This window comes from Carcharodon carcharias, chromosome 8, assembly GCF_017639515.1.
Source record: "Carcharodon carcharias isolate sCarCar2 chromosome 8, sCarCar2.pri, whole genome shotgun sequence".
NCBI lineage: Eukaryota > Metazoa > Chordata > Chondrichthyes > Lamniformes > Lamnidae > Carcharodon > Carcharodon carcharias.
This window is the reverse complement of record NC_054474.1, coordinates 62632810-62656763: the sequence shown is the minus strand read 5'-3', so window position 1 is coordinate 62656763 and position 23954 is coordinate 62632810. Positions and strand designations below refer to the sequence as shown.

Sequence of the window (23954 nt, the reverse complement as noted above, 5' to 3'; positions counted from 1 at the left end):
TGTACCACCTAGAAGATGCACTGCAGAAACTCACCAAGGCTCCTTTGGCAGTACCTTCCAAACCCATGACCATTACCATCTAGAAGGACAAGGACAGCAGATGCATGGGAACACCACCACCTGGAAGTTTCCCTCCAAGCCACTCAGCATCTTGACTTGGAAATATATCGCCATTCCTCTACTGTCGCTGGGTCAAACTCCTGGAACTCTGTCCCTAACAGCACTGTGGGTGTACCTACAGCACAGGGTCTGCAGCGGTTCAAGAAGGCAGCTCACCACCACCTTCTCAAGGGCAACTAGGGATGGGCAATAAATGCTTTCCTAGCTAGCAACACCCACATCCCATAAATGAATAAAAAAAAACCAAGCATTTATCTGTAGCATTTCCAGAGTGGCCTTCGCTAGTCAGGGTTTGCACAGCATGGGCTGAATTTTGCTGTTGGCAAGCAGGAGGCGGGGCCTGCTTGCCGATGCATAAAATGACATGGGATGACGTCGGGGGGAACCCTCGACATCATCCCACCCCATTTAAATTTTCAGGAAGGCGGGCCCGCAGCAAAATCAGCTGCAGGCCCACCGACCTGTCAATGGCCAATTGAGGCCGTTGACAGGATCAATTATACAATTAAAGGACCTCCCCATCCAACCTTAAGGTTGGCGGTCGGCCAGGAGCCCCAGCGGGCGATAGGAAAAACAGGAAACCTCATCGACCGGCCGGATGAGTTTTCATGTAGGGTTTAAAAAAGTTTAATAAACTTATTATGTGAATTATGAACATGTCCCATTTCATGTGACATTGTCACATGAAGGGGACATGTTAAGGAATTTTTTTTTTCTATTTTTAATTTTTTTTAAAGTGTCAGCAACCTCCTTGAAGCAGCACTTAGCCTCAGGGAGATGTGTGCTCTTCCGTGCGCATGCGCAAAAGAGCGCACTCTTGCTTTTGGGGAATCCCCCCCCACCCGCATAGGGAGCGCAAAGCACTTCCTGCTGGACGTCACGCTGGGCGGGTCTTAATTGGCCCACCCATGTAAAATGGCGGCAGGGCCCGCTTCGTCCTGCTTCTTGGAACACTAAAATTGCATCTGGATACTATGTGCATCATAGGATCCAGATTTTCGTAAGTTAATGAGGCTTTTACCTGCTCCAGTTGGGAGTACAAGAAAATTATTTCCAAGGCTGTTCCCATATTGTGTTAATTCAGGCATTGGTGGAATTGGGGACATTAGTACTATGCAAAGTTATTGGACTCACTATCACCATGATCCGACCAAAAGTTGGGATGAGGATGAGATAAATGTACACTTTCTAATGGTAACAAGATAATTTAATAATTATTGATTGAGGCAGTACAAAAATGCTATTTGAAGCATTAAGGCTGCATTGCTTTTTTCCCCATGATCCATCTACTCTAAATCGTCACTACTATAACGCTTTTAATGTACTGTACTTTTTGAAAAACTGCCTCTGTTTCCTTTTAAAAATGCTTATGGACCCTGCTTGTCCTTTGCAGAGAATTTTACATTCTAATGACCTTGCATCTAAGGAAATAATTTTTAACCTTACTGTTCATATATTTGTGATTATATTGAATTTATACACCCGTGCTAACTACTTGATGATCAGCTCAAACTATCTACCACTATTTTGCCTTGGCAGTAATCTGGTAGAGCAAATCAACTTCATTGTAGAACCCACATAAATGGAATGAAAGTGGTCAGGTTTTAGTACAAGTGGCAACTTGCAGTTCCAAATTACTGGGTTATAGTGAAGACAAAAATTTACCCAATAACTTATATTGGCATTTCTGTTGTGTATTGAAGGAGCGCTGCATTGTCAATGCTGTCATTGTTCAGATGAAGTGTTAATTCAAGGCCCTATCTGCCTGTTCAGATGGATGTAAAAGATCCCAGACCACTATTTGACAATAAGCAAGCAAGTTCTTCATGGGCAGGATTTTACCATCGGCGAGCAGGCCCCGCCCCCACTCACCGATGTGTAAAATGACATGGGATGACGTCGGCCAGAAGTCCCGACGTCACCCCGTCCCATTTAAATTTTCAGGAAGGCGGGGGGTGCAGCAAAATCAGCTACGCGCCCAAAGACCTATAAATGGACAATTGAGGCCATTGACAGGATCAATTAAGCAATTAAAGAACCTGCCCATCCAGCCATATACTAAAATTGGAACAATACAGAGAAGATTAGCATGGCCCGTGCGATGACACACAAATTCGTGAAGCGTTCCATATTTTGCAACCTTAAGGTTGGCGAGCAGGCCTGGAGCCCTGGCAGCAACTAGAAAAAACATGAAACCTCATCCACCGGCGGGATGAGGTTTCATGTAGGGTTTTAAAAATTTTAATAAAGTTGTTATGGAAATTATGAACATATCCCAACCCATGAGACATTGTCACATGAGGGGACATGTAAGGGAATTTTTTTTCTCTACTTTTGATATTGTTGAAAGTAGAGCTGATCTCCCTGAGGCAGTACTTAGCCTCAGGGAGATGAGTGTGCTCTTACGCTTCCTGGCGAACATGATGCTGGGCGGACCTTAATTGGCCCGCCTGCGCAAAATTGGCACGGCCACAATTGGCTCAGCTCTGCCCAATGAATGGAAAATTCAGCCCCATATGTTTTCCTCAATTTTCCGTTTTGTAACCACTAAAACAGGTTAACTGGTCATTCATCTCACTGCTGCTTGAGAGTCCTTGTTGTCTGCAAATAGGCTGTATATTGGCCTAATGGTATTGAAAATGCCTCAGAAGTCATTTGTTGTCTGTGAAGCTGTTAGGACATCTTAAGGTTATAAAAGAGGCTATATAAATGCAAGTTGTTTCTTTCTTTCATTATCTCAAAGACCGTTAGCAGGTCACAGCTCAGTCTTATCGACTCCAGTTAAAAGCATATCTTAACTTTTTAAATATTTCATCATCGCAGAAGTACCCTAGTGAACTTGCACTCTGCCTTTTCACACATAAAAATGAGGTGTCAGCATGGTGAATCTACAATACAAGACTACTTGCGTGCCAGACACCCGAAGTAGTATGTGATAGACAGAACTAAGCAATCTCACAACCAACGGATCAGATCTAAGCTCTGCAGTTCTGCCACATCCAGTTGTGAATGGTGGTGAACAATTAAATAACTAACCAGAGGAGGAGGCTCCACAAATATCACCATCTTCAATGCTGGAGGAGCCCAGCACATCAGTGCAAAAGAAAAAGCTGAAGCATTTTCAACCATCTTCAGCCTGAAGTGCCGAGTGTATGATCCATCTTGGTCTCCTCCTGAGGTCCTCAGCATCAGATGTCACTCTTCATACAACTTGATTCACTCCATGGGATTTCAAAAATAGCTGAAGGTGTTGGATACTACAAAAGCTGTGTGCCCTGACAACATTCCAGTAGTCGTATTGAAATGTGCTTCAAAACTAGCCATGCCCCTAGCCAAGTTTTTCCAGTACAACTACAATGCGGACATCTGCCTGGCAAAATGGAAGATTGCCCAAATTTGTGCTGTCCACAAGAAGCAGGACAAATTCCAACCAGCCAATACTGCTCCATCTGTCTACTCTCGGTCATCAGCAAAATCATGGAAGATGTTGTTGACAGTGCTATCAAGCAGTACTTACACAACAATAACCTGCTCTGTGATGCTCAGTTTGCATTTTGCCAACCCCAATCAGCTCCAGATCTCATTACAGCCTTGGTCTAAACATAGACAAAAGAGCTGAACTCACGGAGAGAGATGAGAGTGACTGCTCCCTTGGCATCAAGGAATTTGACCGAGCATGGCATCAAGGAGCTCTAGAAAAAATGAAGTCAATGGGAATCTGTGGCTCAAATTCGCCACTGTTTGGAGTTATACCTAGCACAAAGATAGGCGATTGTATTTGTTGGAGGTCAGCCATCTGATTCCCATGATTTCACCGCAGGAATTCCTAGGTCTAACTATCTTCTGCTACTTCACTAATGACCTTCCTTCCATCATAAGATCAGAAGTGGGGATGTTCCCTGATGAGTGCACATTTTCAACATCATTTGCGACTGCTGAGATACTGAAGCAGTATGTGTGCATATGCAGCTAGGCCTAGACAAGGTTCAGGCTTGGGCTGATAAGTGGCAAATGACATTTGCACCACACAAGTGCTATTCAATGATCATCTCCAACAAGAGAGAATCTAATTATCTCCTGTTGACATTAAATGGCATTATCATTGCTGAATTCCCCACTATCAACATCCTGAGGGTTACCATTGACTCGAAACTGAACTGGACTAGCTATATAAAAATGCTGTGGCTACAAAAGCAGGTCAGGAGCTTAGAATTCAGTGGCGAGTAATTCACCTCCTGACCCCCCTCAAAGCATGTCCACCATCTACAAGGCACAAGTCAGGAGTGTGATGGAATACTCTCCCACTTGCCTGGATGAGTGCAGCTCCAACAATACTCAAGAAGCTCAACACCATCCAGGACAAAGCAGTCCACTTGATCAGCCATCCATCCACCATCTTAAACGTTCATCTTTTCACAACTGACACATTGTGGTAGCAGTGTGTATCATATACAAGATGCACTGCAGAAACTCACCAAGCTCCTTTCGACAGCACCTTCCAAATCCATGACCTCTACCATTACAAGGACAAGGGCAACAGATGCATGGGAACTCCACCACCTACAAGTTACCCTCCAAGCCACATACCAGCCTGACTCGAAACTATTTTGCTGTTCCTTCATTGTTGCTGGGTCAAAATCCTGGAACTCCCTTCTGTAGTAATCCGATATGTAATATACCTTTAAGAGAAATATTGTAATGAAGGTCACATGATCTTAATATCCAATAGCAGAGTAGATTGGGCTACCTCTATGTGAGAGAGTCTTGAGTTAGTCACTGATGAATGAAAACAGAGTTTTATGTGGTGAACACACAAGTGTAGCTGCAGAGTTTAGTTTGTAAATAAAAAGCATGTGCTTATTCTAACAATGATCACTTGACGTTCTCTGTCTCTGTACCAACTCGGTCACCCCCAAACAAACAGGAAACCTGGATCCTTTAGCCCTACAAGCCAAGAGCACTGGATCCAACACCTTCCTAACAGCCCTGTGGGTGTACTGGCATTGGTTCAAGAAGGCAGCTCACTGCCACCTTCTCCAGGGCAATTAGAGATGGGCAATAAATGTTGGCCTAGCTTCATCCTGTGAACGAATACAACAAGAAATTTCAAGAGAAGTAGGGACAAATTCAAAACATTAATAAGGAAAAAGTATAATGGAGTGTTTGCAATGGTCTTTTTGTGAGACCAGTGGATGTCTAAATTTAGCAACAGCCAAAATTGTAGGTGTGTGTTTTTCATGAAAAAAATGCTGTGTTGTCATTGATGTGCAATTGTTTTCTGCATTATAAATAGACCTATGCACTATTAAGGTCAGTAACTTCACAGGTTGTAAATATGTTTCCACGCTTATCAAATGCTGTTCCCTTGAAATATGTTTCCATTGCTAACTCAGCTTGTTAAGACTTCTTGGGGTCATTTTGACTTTGGGAAAATTCAATTGAAATTAAAATCTGGCAGCTGGATTAATTCCCCTCAATTTTATACGATCTAAAGACCTTGTGTTTGGTACTTGGTATTAAAAATATAAAAAAGCAATTATTCAACAGAAATTCAATAACTTACTTGAAATGCTTATCAGATAAGATGCATAATTTTTATTAATTTCCCGATACAACTCTAAAGCAAAAGGCAGACTGCAGAAATGCAGCTCTTGTATTATTGTTTCAGTCTATTTTAGACATTTTTAAGAAATGAATTAAAAGTGCATGATGAAGTTTAACTCCCTGCGATGAATATTACAGGGGCACTGGTTTGGACAACTCACTTCCCTGGAAGCAAAGCTAGTTTGGAGCTGACCTGCTCCAGGCTGGCCCACCCTCACCCCCGGTCATGATGCACTGTGGGTGGGCTAAACAAGGGCCGAGTAGGACTTCTGCCCCTCATTGACGAGGAAGTCCCGCCCTCAGGAGCTGCTGGCCAAATCGATTAGCCGGCAGCTCCATCAGTCCTGGCAGCACCAAGAACACAAGAGTGGGTGCTGCTGAGAGTACAAGAGGAGGAGGAAGAAGGCCCGTGGATCCTGGAGCTAGGTAAGTCGAGGGTCTAGGGCAGGGATTGTTTGTGCTGGTCAGTGAAGGTTTGGGCAGGCCAGGGAGGGGGGCAAGGGTTGAGCTTAAGGCTGTAGACAGTAGGAAGAAAGGGTGGGGTTCTATCTTAAGGGGGGCTGCCCTCCAATCAGCGAAGGACAGCCCCTAAGATAGACCCCTCCCTTTTCCTTCCCACCCTATGAAAAATTTATTTTAAAAGATCAGGCTGCCCACTCCTGCCCGACTGTGCACATCAAAAGTTTTATGGTGTGGGCAGCATATTATCAGGGTGAATTGGCTTGGTAGCAAGCCTAATTGACCCTCAATTACCTATTTAAATATGGCAAGCGGGCTGCCGATTTCGGTGCCTATTTTATGTGCCCCCCACTCCCCCCCACCCCCACTGAAAAAATGCCCAGTGGGGTCACATAAAATGCAACCCCCAGTCTGTTTTAAGTTAGCTGATTGCAATCAGAACCTGAGTAAGAGCATAAGACGTAGGAGCAGAAGTAGGCCATTCGGCCCAGCGAGTCTGCTCCATCATTCAATGAGATCATGGCTGATTTGATAATCCTCAACTCCACTTTCCTGCATTCTTCCCATAACCCTTGATTCCCCTACTGATTAAATAAAAACAGTCCATCTCCGCCTTGAATGTACTTAATGACCCAGCTTCTACAGCCCTCTGCGGTAAAGAATTCCACAGATTAACTACCCTCTGAGAAGAAATTCCTTCTCATCTCTGTTTTAAATTGGTGACCCCTTCCCCTGAGATAATGTCCTCTAGTCCTAGAATCTCCCACAAGGGGAAATAACCTCTCAGCATCAACCCTGTCAAGGTTCCTAAGAATCTTATATGTTTCAATAAGGTCGCCTCTCATTCTTCTAAACTCCAAAGATTACAGGCCCAACTGTTCAACCTCTCCTCATAAGAAAATCCCTCCATACCCGGAATCAACCTAGTGAACATGCTCTGGACTGCCTCCAATGCCAGTATATCTTTCCCTAGATAAGGGGACCAAAACTGTTCACAGTATTCTAGGTGTGGTCTAACTAGTGCCTTGTATAGTTGTAGCAAGATTTCTCTATTTTTATACTCCATTCCCTTTGAAATAAAGACCATCATTCCATTTGCCTTCCCTATTACCTGTTAAACTTGTATGTAGCTTTTTGGGATTCATGTCCAAGGACTCCCAAATCCCTCTGTGCTGTAGCCTTCTGCAGTCATTCTCCATTCAGATAATACTCAGCTCCTCTATTCTTCCTGCTAAAGTGCATAACCTCACATTTTCCCACATTATATTCCATCTGTCACTTTTTTACCCACTCGCTTAAACTGTCCATATCCTCTGTAGACATCCGCATCACTTGCCTTCCCACCTAACCTTCCCACTGGAGGGGTGGGGGGGTGGGGGGCTCCGCACCCACCCCTGCCCACTCCTGCCAAGCCCACCCACAGCCTGAAAAATTCAGGTCCATGGGCTCTTATCTTATTAAGTAGTTTTATGTGTGGTTCCTTATCGAATGCCTTTTGGAAATCCAAATATGTTATATCTACTGGTTCCCTTTATCTACCCTGCTTGTTACCTCCTCAAAGAATTCTAATAAATTTGTAGGCATGATTTCCCCTTCATGAATGTAGAACCGATCTCAGTGTTCTATTCTTAGTTTCTCCATTTGATTGTGAAATTGCCTTATCCAATTTTATATAGTTGGAATTATTTACAGTTTAATTTTAAGAAGTTAGCTCCAAGAAAAGTTGTTTACTTATAATGCATCTTAAACATTTACAATTTTTTAATTGAAAATGGTTCCATTTTTTAAGCTTTAGACTAAAATATTTAGTCATGATTTTGAAATATGTCCAGTCCAAAGATGAAGAAAGTTTTTATTAAAAGACATTTGATCATAATTTGTTTACATGGTAAAAGCTCTAAAAATGCATTGTTATAAATTAGTTAAATTAAATATAATACAACTTATTCATACAGCAGCTGGCAATGATGCATTGAATCTGAGGCTTTGGGCCAGATTTTCACTGTGCAGTTGGTAATCCAACATGTGGATAAATTCCCATTCCTAATCCTGCACCAGAGCTGCATCACTGTCATGACACAGTTTTTAAATTTAAATAGCCTAATTGGCCAGGAGGTGAGCTCAGAGCTCACTTAATGGTGCTGAGCGCCTCCAAGAGGCAGGAGCTACATTCCTGGCACCAGAGGCAAAGGCAGGCAGCAGTCATGTTGCGACCTGCTTCTGCCATGCTGATGTGAGCAAGCAGCTCCTCAGAATTGGAAGGAGGAGGACAGCGGCCTTGCAAAACAAGTTAGCATCACGGATTTGTTTAAAGGACCACTGCAAATAAAATTAATTGGGCCCTACATCCAACTCGACAGTTCTGCACTGACATGCACACCACTGGTTGGGCCATCCGAGTAGATTGCAACAACCAAAATATCCATGATAAGTTCCCACAAACAAGAAGGCGATAAAACCTACCTCTTTAACCAATCCTTTATCTCTCAACCAATGAAATTAAAGGATTGAGAAATAAGCAGCAAAAGGATTGAGAAAGAACATGAATCAAAGCAGATGAGTTCAATGATACATCAGGTACATGAAAAAATAAAGCAAGAGAAGAAAACTTAGATTTAGAGAGAGAAAAGAGACATTTTTAAAATCTACCTGAAAAATTCAAAATGGAATGAAACTCCACACTTGTAATTGTTAATTTTCAGTGGCAGAGTTATTGATTGGCAGTAATTAACAATTAACACATCATTAAAAGGCTTACATTATTAACTAATAGCTCTAAGTATCTGTGGATAGTTTAATTGATATCAACTGCCCAAATGCAGCAAATTCTCAACATTCAATATGTACAATGGTGAGGGAGGTAGTGAAAAGCCCTGACTGTGATGCTAATGGGACAGCAATGCAGCACAGACACCAATATTTGGATATTCAAAGTTAACTGCACATCTGCTCCTTGCCTGAAGTTGCTGTACCATTTACCCATAAATATCAGAGAGTACAATTAGCCCCGCCATCATTTAGAAAGCGAATTCTGGTCCATTTTAGGTCTTCATAATGATAATGTCAATTTCAAATGTTTGAGAAAAAGTGTTGGAATGATTTTTCTTTTTTCTTTGCAATTACAATATGAAAGGATATCAATTGAATCCCATTGTAACATCATATCATTCAGTGACAGCCTAACAGAAATAATCCATTGCTTTTCCCATGGACTAATTTCCTAGATAGATTTGTTTGAGTATGAATTGTTTGGTCTTTCATTCAGCATGTGGTAGTCACACATGATGTTATCAGCAGTATGTTCATAAGCTAGAAATAGTGCAATATTACAAGTTCAACAATAGTGGACTGGATTTTCAATAGCAGATAGGGGCTGGAATGGTTGGGGGTGGGCTTTGAAAATTGCACTCCCGGAGGTCGGCTTGGGATCCTCTCGCTCCCTTTACAGAATTGCAAATTGACGATAGGAGGGAAGGAGCTGGGTATGCACCCGACACCAATTAAGAATGAAATCTGAAATAGGCAAAGCTAGCTGTTTGCTGTTCAAACATTTGTAAATACAAACACTGATCCAAATTCATAAAGTGAGTCACTTTATAGAGTGACCTCCTGGCACAGTTGGTGGTCATTTAAGCATATGTATGTATATCAGAGAAAGGGACTTGGAACAGGTAAATAACTGACATACAGTTATGAGGTATTAAATTACCAGGATAGAAAATAAAGCTTCTACTTAACTCCAGGAATGTCTGTTTGACAATATGAAATAAAATTGTGAACAAATTTGACTTCAAAATCTTAAGCAATTCCCACAGCATTGGTATTATTAAGTAATAGGAGTTATATAAGAACAGGTAATAATTCCTATTTCTGAAAGTTTGAAATATGGATAAAAATTGCCTCAAGTACAGCAGGAGCAGTTAAGTGAATATGCTAAGAAGCACTTCTCCAACTTATGTAACTCCATCTTTGAAAACCTGAGGATCTGCAGCAATATAGCCAGAACAGCCAGCTGCATTCATATATCTTTCAACAACTCAGACTGTTCCAAGATACTTCTGAAGTATAATCATTATTGTCTTGTATAAGAATGGACTTCCAGCAACAAATTGAAAAGTTTTCTCAAATTTCTATGAAACCCGGACTGAACCAATTTTTCAGTAATAGACAGCATAGAGAGTTGAGGTGGGAACACATGCTGGAAATACTCAGCAGGTCTGGCAACATCTGTGGAGAGAGAAACAGAGTTAATGTTTCAGGTCAATGACCTCTCATCAGAAAAAATTGTCATCTGGATTCTAATATTTTTCAATTCAAGCGTTTATTACAAGTTCAGCAGGGGTGGCAGCAAAACTGGAAAGAGAGGTCAGGGCTATAGCAAAGCAGGGATGGCAGAAAGCCAATTTAAGAATTCCTGTTGCAGCCTTAGCAGATAATACTTCCTCCACTTTGTCAAATGCATCTAGGATGGAGTGTCCCCTAAACTTCAACAAAAGCAAATTGTTTCTCTTCCAAAATAAATTCATCTGAATTTAAACATCACTGTTAATCCAAGGCCCAGCCAGGTAGCCCTCACCCTGATCTCAACAAATTCAATGTTGTCCAAGTCAGATTTATTTAGTGACACTAAAAGACCAGTAAAGTTGACAAAGGAAGCATAAGATAAAAGATTTTGGTAGCAGCAGCATTTTAAAGACCACTGATTTGCCAATAAAAGAAAATGTGATCACTTGTAACCATATAGTTTACATGATCTGTGCAGATACCGTGGAGTTAACATAGCAGATTTTAGATGGAGCAAATATTTTTAACTGAAGGCACTGAAATATTGTAATAACAATACAAGAAAGATCAATGATTCTTTATTTTGGGTTTATTGTAAATCTATTTCCAAAGCTGTGCATTAATTATTAAACACACTGGCTAGGATTTTCCCATTGGTGAGCAGAGGGGCGGGGCCCGCTCGCCAACAGGTAAAATAACGCACGGTGACGTTGTGTGGAACTTCCGACATCACCGCGCCCCATTTAAATTTTCAGGTAGGTAGGGGCTCAGCAAAATCAGCTGTGCGCCTGCTGACCTGTCAATGGCCATTTGAGGCCATTGACAGAGTCATTAAAATAATTAATGGACCTGCTTGTCCAACCTTAAGGTTAGTGGGCAGGCCACGGGCCCTGGCGGGAATTAGAAAAAGCATGAAACTTCATCCACAGGTGGGATGAGGTTTCATGTAGGTTTTTAAAAATTTAATTAAAGTGTTTTTAAAAGTTATGGACATATCCCAACTCATGTGACACTGTCACATGAGGGGACATGTCAAGGGAATTATTATTTTTTCTATTTTTAATATTTTTTCATGTACAGCCGAGCTCCCTGAGGCAGCACTTTGCCTCAGGGAGATGAGTGCACTCTTTCGCGCGCATGCATGAAAGAGCGCACTCTCAGCTCAGGGAATACCGCCCTGCCTGCACAGGGAGTGCATAGCGCTTCCATGAGGACGTCACGCTGGGTGGGCCTTAATCGGCCAGCCCACATAAAATGGTGACGCACCCCCAATGCGTGCCTGCTCTTCAACATCTCCCCCAATGTGTACACATCATGCATCTAATGTATCTAATGCAGTGTAAACTTGATGAATAATTAATTTGAAACCTAATGCAGATGTAGATTGCCATTTACAGTAGCAACATGTTTAAAAATCTGAAATCTTCACCATAACTGATCCTGGTCTGATTTTGGTGGTGCTGGTTTTGTATATATGTAGGGACAAAAAATGTATCGACATAAATGTTATACGAAATGGTAATACATTACACTTTTTGTTCCTTTGATAATTGTAATAGAATAAGAAAGGATGGAAGAAAGAACTTGCATTCATATATCTTTCAACAACTCAGACTGTTCCAAGATACTTCTGAAGTATAATCATTATTGTCTTGTATAAGAATGGACTTCCAGCAACAAATTGAAAAGTTTTCTCAAATTTCTATGAAACCCAGACTGAACTAATTTTTCAGTAATAGACAGCAGCAGAGATTTGAACACATGCTGGAAATACTCAGCAGGTCTGGCAGCATCTGTGGAGAGAGAAACAGAGTTAATGTTTCAGGTCAATGACCTCTCATCAGAAAAAAAATGTCATCTGGATTCCAATATTTTTCAAATCAAGCATTTATTACAAGTTCAGCAGGGGTGGCAGCAAAACTGGAAAGAGAGGAATCAGTGCTATAGCAAAGTCAGCAAGAATGGCAGAAGAGACAGCGGGACTAACTGATAAGTTTGGCAGCAAATTAACAGAAATAAGATAAAATCTGAAATAGGTATCAAAAATGAATTAACTTGCACTTTTAATGGGAAGCTGCTGGAGTCATTATGCATGACAGGAATGCAGAAGAATCAACAGGCATGTAGGAGCCTTTTCACAATTGCATAAAACCCAATGACCAATGAATAAGACCAACTGTGAAGTGAGAAAGAACAAGGGCTGACCCTATACATACCTGATGAGACAGAGACACCGTTTTAGCACACCTGATATCAGGTGTATCAGGTTTTTAGATAGTTTCAAGTTTTACAAAGGGAGCATCTATTCATGTAGCCTCAGTAATGAGCTATGGTTGGAGGAAAAAAAAACAAAAAAACTGCGGATGCTGGAAATCCAAAACAAAAACAGAATTACCTGGAAAAACTCAGCATGTCTGGCAGCATCGGCGGAGAAGAAAAGAGTTGACGTTTCGATTCCTCATGACCCTTCGACAGAACTTGAGTGAGTCCAAGAAAGGGGTGAACTATAAGCTGGTTTAAGGTGTGTTGGAGGGGGGATGGTTTAGGTGGGGGGAGAGAGAGAGAAGTGGAGGGGGTTGGTGTGGTTGTAGGGACAAACAAGCAGTGATAGAAGCAGATCATCAAAAGATGTCACAAACAACAGAACATAAGAACACAGGTATTAAAGTTGGTGATATTATCTAAACGAATGTGCTAATTAAGAATGGATGGTAGAGCACTCAAGGTATAGCTCTAGTGTGGGTGGGGGGAGCATAAAAGATTTAAAAATATTTAAAATTAATGGAAATAGGTGGGAAAAGAAAAATCTATATAATTTATTGGAAAAAACAAAAGGAAGGGGGAAACAGAAAGGGGGTGGGGATGGAGGAGGGAGCTCAAGACCTAAAGTTGTTGAATTCAATATTCAGTCCGGAAGGCTGTAAAGTGCCTAGTCGGAAGATGAGGTGTTGTTCCTCCAGTTTGCGTTGGGCTTCACTGGAACAATGCAGCAAGCCAAGGACAGACATGTGGGCAAGAGAGCAGGGTGGAGTGTTAAAATGGCAAGCGACAGGGAGGTTTGGATCATTCTTGCGGACAGACCGCAGGTGTTCTGCAAAGCGGTCGCCCAGTTTACGTTTGGTCTCTCCAACGTAGAGGAGACCACATTGGGAGCAACGAATGCAGTAGACTAAGTTGGGGGAAATGCAAGTGAAATGCTGCTTCATTTGAAAGGAGTGTTTGGGCCCTTGGACGGTGAGGAGAGAGGAAGTGAAGCGGCAGGTGTTGCATCTTTTGCGTGGGCATGGGGTGGTGCCATAGGAGGGGGTTGAGGAATAGGGGGTGATGGAGGAGTGGACCAGGGTGCCCGGAGGGAGCGATCCCTACGGAATGCCGACAGGGGGTGGTGAAGGGAAGATGTGTTTGGTGGTGGCATCATGCTGGAGTTGGCGGAAATGGCGGAGGATGATCCTTTGAATGTGGAGGCTGGTGGGGTGATAAGTGAGGACAAGGGGGACCCTATCATGTTTCTGGGAGGGAGGAGAAGGCGTAAGGGCAGATGCGTGGGAGTTGGGCCGGACACGGTTGAGGGCCCTGTCAACGACTGTGGGTGGAAAATCTCAGTTAAGGAAGAAGGAGAACATGTCAGAGGAACTGTTTTTGAATGTAGCATCATCGGAACAGATGCGACGGAGGCGAAGGAACTGAGAGAATGGGATGGAGTCCTTACAGGAAGCGGGGTGTGAGGAGCTGTAGTCGAGATAGCTGTGGGAGTCGGTAGGTTTGTAATGGATATTGGTGGACAGTCTATCACCAGAGATTGAGACAGAGAGGTCAAGGAAGGGAAGGGAAGTGTCAGAGATGGACCACGTGAAAATGATGGAGGGATGGAGTGGACTTGGAAAAATTTATTAATTTTGCTTCCAATCTCCACCCCTCCATCATTTTCACGTGGTCCATCTCTGACACTTCCCTTCCCTTCCTTGACCTCTCTGTCTCAATCTCTGGTGATAGACTGTCCACCAATATCCATTACAAACCTACCAACTCCCACAGCTACCTCGACTACAGCTCCTCACACCCCGCTTCCTGTAAGGACTCCATCCCATTCTCTCAGTTCCTTCGCCTCATTTGCATCTGTTCCGATGATGCTACCTTCAAAAACAGTTCCTCTGACATGTCCTCCTTCTTCCTTAACCGAGGTTTTCCACCCACGGTCGTTGACAGGGCCCTCAACCGTGTCCGGCCCATCTCCCGCGCATCTGCCCTCACGCCTTCTCCTCCCTCCCAGAAACATGATAGGGTCCCCCTTGTCCTCACTTATCACCCCACCAGCCTCCACATTCAAAGGATCATCCTCCGCCATTTCCGCCAACTCCAGCATGATGCCACCACCAAACACATCTTCCCTTCACCCCCCCTATCGGCATTCCGTAGGGATCGCTCCCTCCGGGACACCCTGGTCCACTCCTCCATCACCCCCTACTCCTCAACCCCCTCCTATGTCACCACCCCATGCCCACGCAAAAGATGCAACACCTGCCCCTTCACTTCCTCTCTCCTCACCATCCAAGGGCCCAAACACTCCTTTCAAGTGAACAGCATTTCACTTGCATTTCCCCCAACTTAGTCTACTGCATTCGTTGCTCCCAATGTGGTCTCCTCTACGTTGGAGAGACCAAACGTAAACTGGGCGACCGCTTTGCAGAACACCTGCGGTCTGTCCACAAGAATGACCCAAACCTCCCTGTCGTTTGCCATTTTAACACTCCACCCTGCTCTCTTGCCCACATGTCTGTCCTTGGCTTGCTGCATTGTTCCAGTGAAGCCCAATGCAAACTGGAGGAACAACACCTCATCTTCCAACTAGGCACTTTACAGCCTTCCGGACTGAATATTGAATTCAACAACTTTAGGTCTTGAGCTCCCTCCTCCATCCCCACCCCCTTTCTGTTTCCCCCTTCCTTTTGTTTTTACCAATAAATTATATAGATTTTTCTTTTCCCACCTATTTCCATTATTTTTAAATATTTTTAAATCTTTTATGCTCCCCCACCCCCACTAGAGCTATACCTTGAGCGCCCTACCATCCATTCTTAATTAGCACATTCGTTTAGATAATATCACCAACTTTAATACCTGTTCTTTTGTTCTGTTGTTTGTGACATCTTTTGATGATCTGCTTCTATCACTGCTTGTTTGTCCCTACAACCACACCAACCCCCTCCACTTCTCTCTCTCTCCCTCCACCCAAACCGTGCCCCCGCCCCCCACCCCACACACCTTAATCCAGCTTATATTTCACCCCTTTCTTGGACTCACTCAAGTTCTGTTGAAGGGTCATGAGGACTCGAAACGTCAACTCTTTTCTTCTCCGCCGATGCTGCCAGACATGCTGAGTTTTTCCAGGTAATTCTGTTTTCGTTATGGTTGGAGGAGATGACTGCAGTTTTTAGGCCGAGATTTGTTTGTTCTACAGTAATTGCTGCAGTAACAATGAACAATCACCATTGAACCATGTGCAAGTTGTATGTTGCAAGGTAAAACCAATTTTTCATCAAGCAGACTTAGACTTGTAATTGACAGAAGAAATGCATTGCCAGTATTTTAACTCAAATTATGTTAGAGATCTAAACAGCTATGTTATTTATCTTTACAAATTCTGTGATAGATATATTTTGCTGGTATTATCTAGGGCCAAGGTGGTTAGCTTGAATCAGGAATTTTGCCAACTTGGGCAGACCTGACTTGGTTTAATTGATACATTTTTGCTCTACAGATGTGGGGACGAGATAGAGTCAGGCACACTGATTGTGGAAACAGATCCTAGTCAACTAGGGGCCGTGTGAGTGCTGAGGGGGATGGGTTAGAAGGCCCATCTCGGTTCTTTGGGACTGTGCCCCAGCTGTTTTAGAAGCTTTTAGGACATCTACCCCTCACCCCTCACACCCCCACATTCCCACATACCCGCATGGCCAACTCATCCCATTCCCTCTCATACCCCCATGCCACCTCCAGGGTGACTCATGCCCCCACCCATGACCCCTCAGGCATCCATGCCACCTCCATGCCAACTCAAGGCCCCACCCATGCCTCCCTGACTTCTCATGCCTCATGCCAAATCCTGCTGTCCACACGGGCCCCCATACTCCCACATACCTCCCCCATGTCACCAATATACTATTCACCCAGTATCCACCATGGGCAGACCTCAGGAGCTGTACAGGGGAGAATTTTCTCCCCGTTGGGCAGGCTGGTCGGGAGTGGGCCTGGGTGGGTGCAGAGTGGTGATCGGCTGCGTGCCGACATTTTATGTGGGCGGGCCAATTAAGGCCCGCTTAGCATGACATCCACCCGGTAGCACTCAGTGCTACCTGTCTGGGCGGGGGAGGAGGAAGAGTTGGGGCCTGCGCTCTTTCACGCATGCGCGCGAAAGAGCGCAGCAATCTCCCTGAGGCAGCTCAGTTCCTTAGGAACATTAAGTTCAGTAATAAAGATGGAAAAAATAAAAAAAAATTACTCAGACATGTCTCCTCATGTGGCAGTGTCACATGAGCTGTGACATATTCATAAATTTTCATTAAACATTTTATTTAATTAATAAACCCTTTATGAAACCTCATCCCACCCTTGGATGAGGTTTCATGAAAAATGTGAAGGCCACCTGGATTGGATGGGCAGCCCTGACAATTAATTTAAACAGTTTATTAATGGCCTTAACGGGCCTTTGACAGTTCGGCGATCGCACAGCTGACTGCGTGCCGGCGAATGGAAGATCAGAATGACGTCACCGTGCACCATTTTACGCATTGGCGTGCGAGGCCCACCCCTGCACACTGAACAGAAGATTCTGCCCATAGAGATGAAGAAATAAATGTCTAACAATCTAATACACCTCTCACGCATACACACTTGATAGTGAAAAAAGTCATGAAATCCATTCAAAGCTTTTAAATCTCTTCAAGTGATTACTCTTTTATAAAAACAAACTCCAATACATTGTGAACTCAACCCCCTCCTGAGACAATTGTAACTTTTGAAACTCAATCAAGCATTCATAATGACATAATAACAACCCTTGGAAATGTCAACAAGGACCTCTATTGAGACTACATGAACATATGACAATGTGTTTTTCTAAGCTACATCAGATGGCCTGTCAATCAAAGCAGTCCAGCAGGAGTTTTGTTTAACTCTCACTGGCAGGTTAAGCCTGTTTATTCATGTTTAAAGAGTAGGGTAAATAAAAAAGACTTCAGGTTATCACACTTAAACAGTCCTTACTTGCCCTTTATGAGTGTTTATGTCTAATCTAACATGACTCCCACACTGTTGGTTAAGACCCTTAGAATAGCCACATGGGATATGGTTGATCTCAACATTAGTTCAAATTGCCCTTCTAAGTTCAAGTTTCTCTGCTGTGTGAATCATGTCCTGTCCCCACCCTATCTGCAAAAATGGGACCTGGTGGGAATGGCGGAAGGACTGCTGCACCTGGTTCCAGCTGCCTTTTTTAAAGGTCTCCAGAGTCAGCCCAACTCCACAAAAATCCAGCCATTGGTCTTCTGTCAACAAACTTTGACAGTAATTTTCCTAATATAATTTCTTTAACATAGGCTTCTCAATCAAAGATAGCTTATATCAATGACTTGTCTGTTAATTATATTTGCAATACCACAAGTAAAGTACTGTAAATTCTGAAATCAATTAATTATCAGGTAGAATTGAACAGACTTTTGGGAATAATTTGCAAAATAATAACTGCTCTTCAACAATTTAGTTGACTATATATTCTATGAGCAGTTTCAATAGGCAGTAATCAGTTAATTTCATAGCACAATATATAGAGTAATCTGTAGGTATGATGCTATATGAAACCATGAAAGAAATCCACTGAAAATATAGGATACCCCTGGTAGCTAAAAGCAATTAAAGGGCAGGGTTCTATGTTTCATTATCCTGGGTGTTTTGCCAAATGCTTACCAGATCTCTCAGCTAGAATAAACACTTCTGAATATATGAGGAGTTGAGATATTCTCACAACAGTGTTAGAAATGACCCAAAATATAAGGAGCTAATCAGCCTAACCTCAATAGTGAGCATTTTAGTGGAAACAATTCTGGGGGACACCATTAATCATCATTTAGAAACATATGGATTATTCAAGGACAGTCAGCGTGGATTAAGGGAAGCAATTAGGAGGGCTAATAGAATGTTAGCCTTTACCGCAAGAGGGTTTGAGTACAGGAGTAGGAAAGTCTTGCTTCAATTGTACAGGACCTTGGTTAGATCGCACCCGGAGTACTGTGTGTAGTTTTGATTCCCTCACCTTAGGAAGCTTATTATTGCCATAGAGGGAGTGCATCAAAAGTTCACCAGACTTGTTCCTGGGATAGTGGGACTGTCCTATGAAGAGCAATTTGGAAAACTGGGCCTGTATTCTCTAGAGATTTGAAGAATGAGAAGTGAGAGCTCATTGAAACCTACTAAATACTTAAAGGGATAGCCTGTGTAGATGCAGGTAAAATGTTTCCCCTGGTTTGGGAGTCTAGAATCAGGGACACAATTTCAAAATAAGGCGGAAGCCACTTAGGACTGAGATGAGGAGAAATTTTTATTCAGAGGGTTGTGAATCTTATGAATTCTCTACCCCAGAGGGCTTTGGAAGCTTAGTCATTGAGTATGTTTAAAGCAGAGATTGACACATTTCTAAATACCAATGACATAAAGGGATATTGGGGATAATGTGGGAAAAGGCATTGAAGTGGGTGATCAGCCATGATCATAATGAACAATGGAGGAGGCTCGATGGGCTGAATGGCCTACTCTTGCTCGTATGGTCTAAAAGTGTTCTGGATAGTTACATCAGCATTCTCCTTGCTTAAGTAGAAAATAAAGACTAAAAGCAATGGATACGATGAGTGCAGGGAAGCATGAAGTGAAATAATTCAACCTTCACAATTTGCAACCCTTCTGTAGTTTCTGTGTACGTGCATCTACACAAGATTTCCACCACAAAACATTGCACCAAATTAGGTTTTACAATGTCTGTAGACTGTAAGTTGGATTTCCAACTCTGGTTGGAGATATTCCTGGAGGTTTCATCACATGATTTCCTGCCTCGAACTGCCTCATCCCCACTCTCCTGGCATTGGTCACCCAATGCATCAATGTTCATGGGGCTCTGCCTTCACTCGGTCAATTAGACAAAGAACAGAATCTTCATTACCCAATTGGATGATTCATGACTGTCAGCCAACAATCTGATTCTCCCATTTCCAAGATATTTTTAACTCATAAACATAAGTGTTCAAAAGAATTTAAAAGTTGTTTTTTTTAAATGCCCTCTGATTTTTCTTCAAGATTGTTAACAACAGTGATCCAGAGATTTCATTCATAAAAACCCTAGGGTAATCCCAGAGTTTTGGCCACCTCAAATTCAAGAGGAATGAAAGGCAGAAGCTTAAAAAAAAGTAGTCCCATAGTTCTCAGATCCGTGGTAAGATGATACACTAGGAGAAAATGTGATGAGTTTTTTGCCAAGAGCTAGGGCTTAAAATAGTATTGTGGATCATTAGAATCCAAATGAGAATAGAATGGTTTCTATAATGGACACTCATTATAGAGAAAACCAGTCCAACACCCTGGTTCCAAGATCAATATCTATCTCTTTATTAATCGCTGGTCACATCTCAGATTGATTCTTGTGACTAATTATGGGTACCATGCTTTAGAAAGGTTGTCAAGGCCTTCAGAAGGGTGAGGAGAGAGGATTTGCTAGAATGGTACCTGTGAGTTATGCAGAGATTGGAGAAGTTGGGATTGCTCTCCTTAAAGCAGAAAAGGTCAAGGGAAGATTTAATTGAGATGTTCAAAATTATAAAAGGCTGTGATGGAGTAGATAGGAAGAAATTGTTCCTGCTGGCAGTGGGGTTGATAACTAATGGACACAGATTTAAGGTAATTGACAAAAGGACAAGCATAAGAAGAACTTATTTTTACACTTTGAGTTGTTATGATCTGGAATGCATTGGCTGATAGGACGGTAGAAGCAGATTTGGTAATTTTAAAAAGGGAAATAGATATAAAGGAAAGTCTGCAGAGCTATGAGAAGAAGCAGAGGGAACTGGGCTAAGAGCTCTTTCAAAGAACTGGTGCAGGCATAATGAGCCGAATGGCCTTTTTCTGTCCTGCAATGTCACTCAACATCAGACGCCTAGAAAGGGAATAGCTGATACTGCAGATAGTGAATTATTCCTTGAGGTTTATTACATTTTAAATTCTAATTTTTGCTTTCTTAGGTTTCCTTTTTCTCTTTCTTTTGCTCTCTCCTAATCTAATCTTTCCTTCTCTTTATTTCTCTTTCTGTGTTTAATTTGACTCAAATTCACCCTATTTCCTTCACTGGAATTTTCTGTTTCCTTAATAATCCTTCAATTGTATTGATGGTTAAGGAGATAGACTGTTGCTTCTGTCATTCACCAAGTTCCCGGATGCCCTCCTGACCTTACTGTGCTGTTATCAAATCACACTTCCAGCTATTTGTGGTGCAATTCTTTTTCGAGTCAAAAGATGAGGAAAAGTTGTAACTAACCATATTTTGGCATATTCTAGGCCAATGTAATTAACTGTTAGCTGTTTGACTGAAGCAAAGCAGTGCAGACAAGCAGCATAAGTCACTTATGCTATCATTTCCTGGAATTTCAGTGCCACAATATTGATGTGTACCACAGATGCATATGATTATGATGCGAGTTTGCAGGAAATTCCAGGACTATTATTTATATACCAGCTAATGTTATGTCAATATCATCTCATGTATTTGCTAGATCTCATGTTTTTGTTTCATCATTATTTATGTACACCACCTAAAGGTATATCCTATCCTTTATCATCTCATCCCATTTGTTTCTTCAGAGATCTTGTCATTTCCTGTGGAAGATCAGCAGAGATGATCTCTTACTGCAGAGACTTATGGCTGACAAAGGTCAGATTGATGAAAAACCTGTGGACTCCTGAATTTGAAGAGACTGAAGTGGAACCTATGGCACCCTAAAGGATTGTTGGACATTGAGCACTGAACTACCAAGTTCTAAATTTGTACTGTTGTTTCATAGGCAATGAATGTGCAATATTGATTAGTCTACTGAAAACCACCTTCACGTGATTGTCATTAACGTGTGTTTTAGAATTGTTTGTAAAATAATTAGAATGATGTTCAAAGTTTACATGTGAATCTAAACGTTAATTCTTAAACCTGCTTTCATATTATGGTGCAACTGTTGAATTTCTGCTGATATTGATATTTATAAATGATATGGATAACATACTTAAAGCATCAGATCAACCAGAATAAATTATTCATCAGCATATCACTTTGTCAGTAATAGTGTATTTCGGCTATTTCTTTAATTTGATCCAACAGTGCAATAAATGAAAAGTTATTTTCTGTTGACTCTAAAGACATGAACTCGCAATGATGGAAAAACTAAGAAAATTTGCACACTTCTCTTTTTCTGATCTGTAAGAGTGGACCCAATTAGGCAATAATGGAACCAGCAAGTTATAAAAATGAACCCTATGAGCCAGATTATGTCCTAAGAACACAGCAGCAATACTGCTATGAACACATGACCAAATTGAACCAATAATAACTGTCATTGTGTCCCTTTGTTCACAGATAATATTGGTTTGTAATATAGGTAACTGCACAAAACCAGGTTACACTGTAAGAAAACATGGAATGAAATAACGACTAACATTGATGCACTGTAGAAAAATAAAAGGTGAAAGTGATGGTGAAACTTTAGTGCCAAGATATGGTAGGATATAGGTCCATTCCTGTCATTCAGAGGAATGGTATGGAGCTTAGGCACTTTGCCATGAAGGCAGGGAAATCAACAGGCAAGTTATTACAGGCCACTCTCCAAACTTATGAATAACCAGCCTAGATTCTGTAGAGTTGAGCAGTTTGACGAACTGCTCTATGAACCAAATAATCATGTGTGACCTGAAGAGCTAAAGGAAGTTATTTTGGGGTAAGTGTGAAAATGTGCAGCAGGCAGGTGCTGTCCTAATAAGGCACACCTGTTTGAATGTCTGTATTTAACACACACTTTTGAGCCTAATTACTGATTACCATAATTTGAACTTTTCTGGGGCACTAAAACAGACATCTACTATGCTACTGGAAGCAATTTTTGTGAAGGACACGTGAGCTTCACACATCTGCTTCAGATGTAGCACTGGTGGAGGAGGTCCAGGGGTGGAAGAAAGTCCTGTAGCCAGAGCAGAGGAGGGGACCTCCTGTCCATCTCTCCTGTTGTAGCTGGTGCTATTTGCCTGACTTTGCCATTGAAAGCAAAGTATTGCTTGGTGCAACAAAATATATCCTTCAACCATAATGTAAGACATTTGCACTATATAATATAAGGTAAAGAGTCCTCCTCTCATTCCTCCTGCAGACAAAGGGAGACCCCAAGCAAGATGTCCATGATCAAGCTCTCCCCTTCTTTTCAGGACTCCTATAATGGGCCAATAAGTTGGAGTAGAACAATACTTATTCTTTCTAGGTTAAGTCCTCAGAGAATGTCCGAAATAAACGTTGTTCAAGTTTTGCTGAAGCCTTTAGAAAGTGTCTGTGTGCTTCAAAAGTCATGCTCAAACATCCAGCAGCAAGTGAACAGTGAGTATGCCTTTAAATCCTCAGCAATGACTTGTTTACTCCTATTCTGGTGGCCACTGTTATGACAGGGTAGAAAGCACTATCCATCAAAATGCTACGTAGCCTCTTTGATGAGTACTGGCATGAAATTTAAGTGGTAATCAGCCCCTTGACAATCCTCCAGCAGCTGTTCCTTGCATGTGCTTTAACTCTCTTATCAAGTTGGCGCCTTGTGTTAAACAGGGATTAAACTGACATTTCAATTCAAAACCCCAACTTGACTACCTTGGATTCTCCTTAGCACTTAAAGGAACCAATGGAAATTACACCCATATTGTTAAATTTGTATTAGCACTGCACAAGTGTAATCTGGCGGAGAGGACTGTCCACCTATGATACAACAACAATTTGTACTTATATAGTTATTTAATGTATAGAACTTGCCTGATTGTGTTTCCAAAAAAATGGGCAGAGAATGTAAAACATATATTGAAGGAGAGGGAAGGAGGATAAAGATGATCACACAAACTTACTCTGACAACATTTATTGCATTGTGTAAGTTGAAACAAGAACAAAGAAGTAATTAGTTGATGCATTGACTTTCCTCTAACTAATGGTCACCTGAGGTTGCAAGATCAGTAAACATTTTTTTTGAATTTGCTTTCAGGATCTGGATGATGCTGACAAGATTGCACATTCTCTATTCCATAGTAGTATGAAAAGGTGATGGTGAGCTTTCCTGAACCATGCTAATTGTGTTCCCACCATAATTTTAGGTAAGCAATTTCAGAATTTTAGCACAGACATTGCAGGAATGATGATAGATGCCCATGCCTTCTGATA

General features: G+C 42.0%; 1 protein-coding gene and 1 pseudogene across 4 annotated transcripts in view; both read left to right on the top strand.

Annotated features, from left to right (window-relative positions):
* Positions 1-21816, top strand: part of LOC121281112 (histamine H2 receptor-like) — a 64335-nt gene extending 42519 nt beyond the window's left edge. For 3 of the 4 annotated variants that reach the window (XR_005943817.1, XM_041193809.1, XM_041193811.1), the window contains one exon: positions 21364-21816. Coding sequence is in view for 2 of the 4 variants with exons in the window: in XM_041193809.1 (XP_041049743.1) it covers positions 21364-21502 (139 nt within the window). In the remaining 2 variants the exon portion in view is untranslated. The remainder of the gene's footprint in view (positions 1-21363) is intronic. The other variant, XR_005943816.1, reaches the window with a different exon arrangement.
* LOC121281644 lies at positions 2158-2256 on the top strand (annotated as a pseudogene).
* Positions 21817-23954: the final 2138 nt, after the last annotated feature.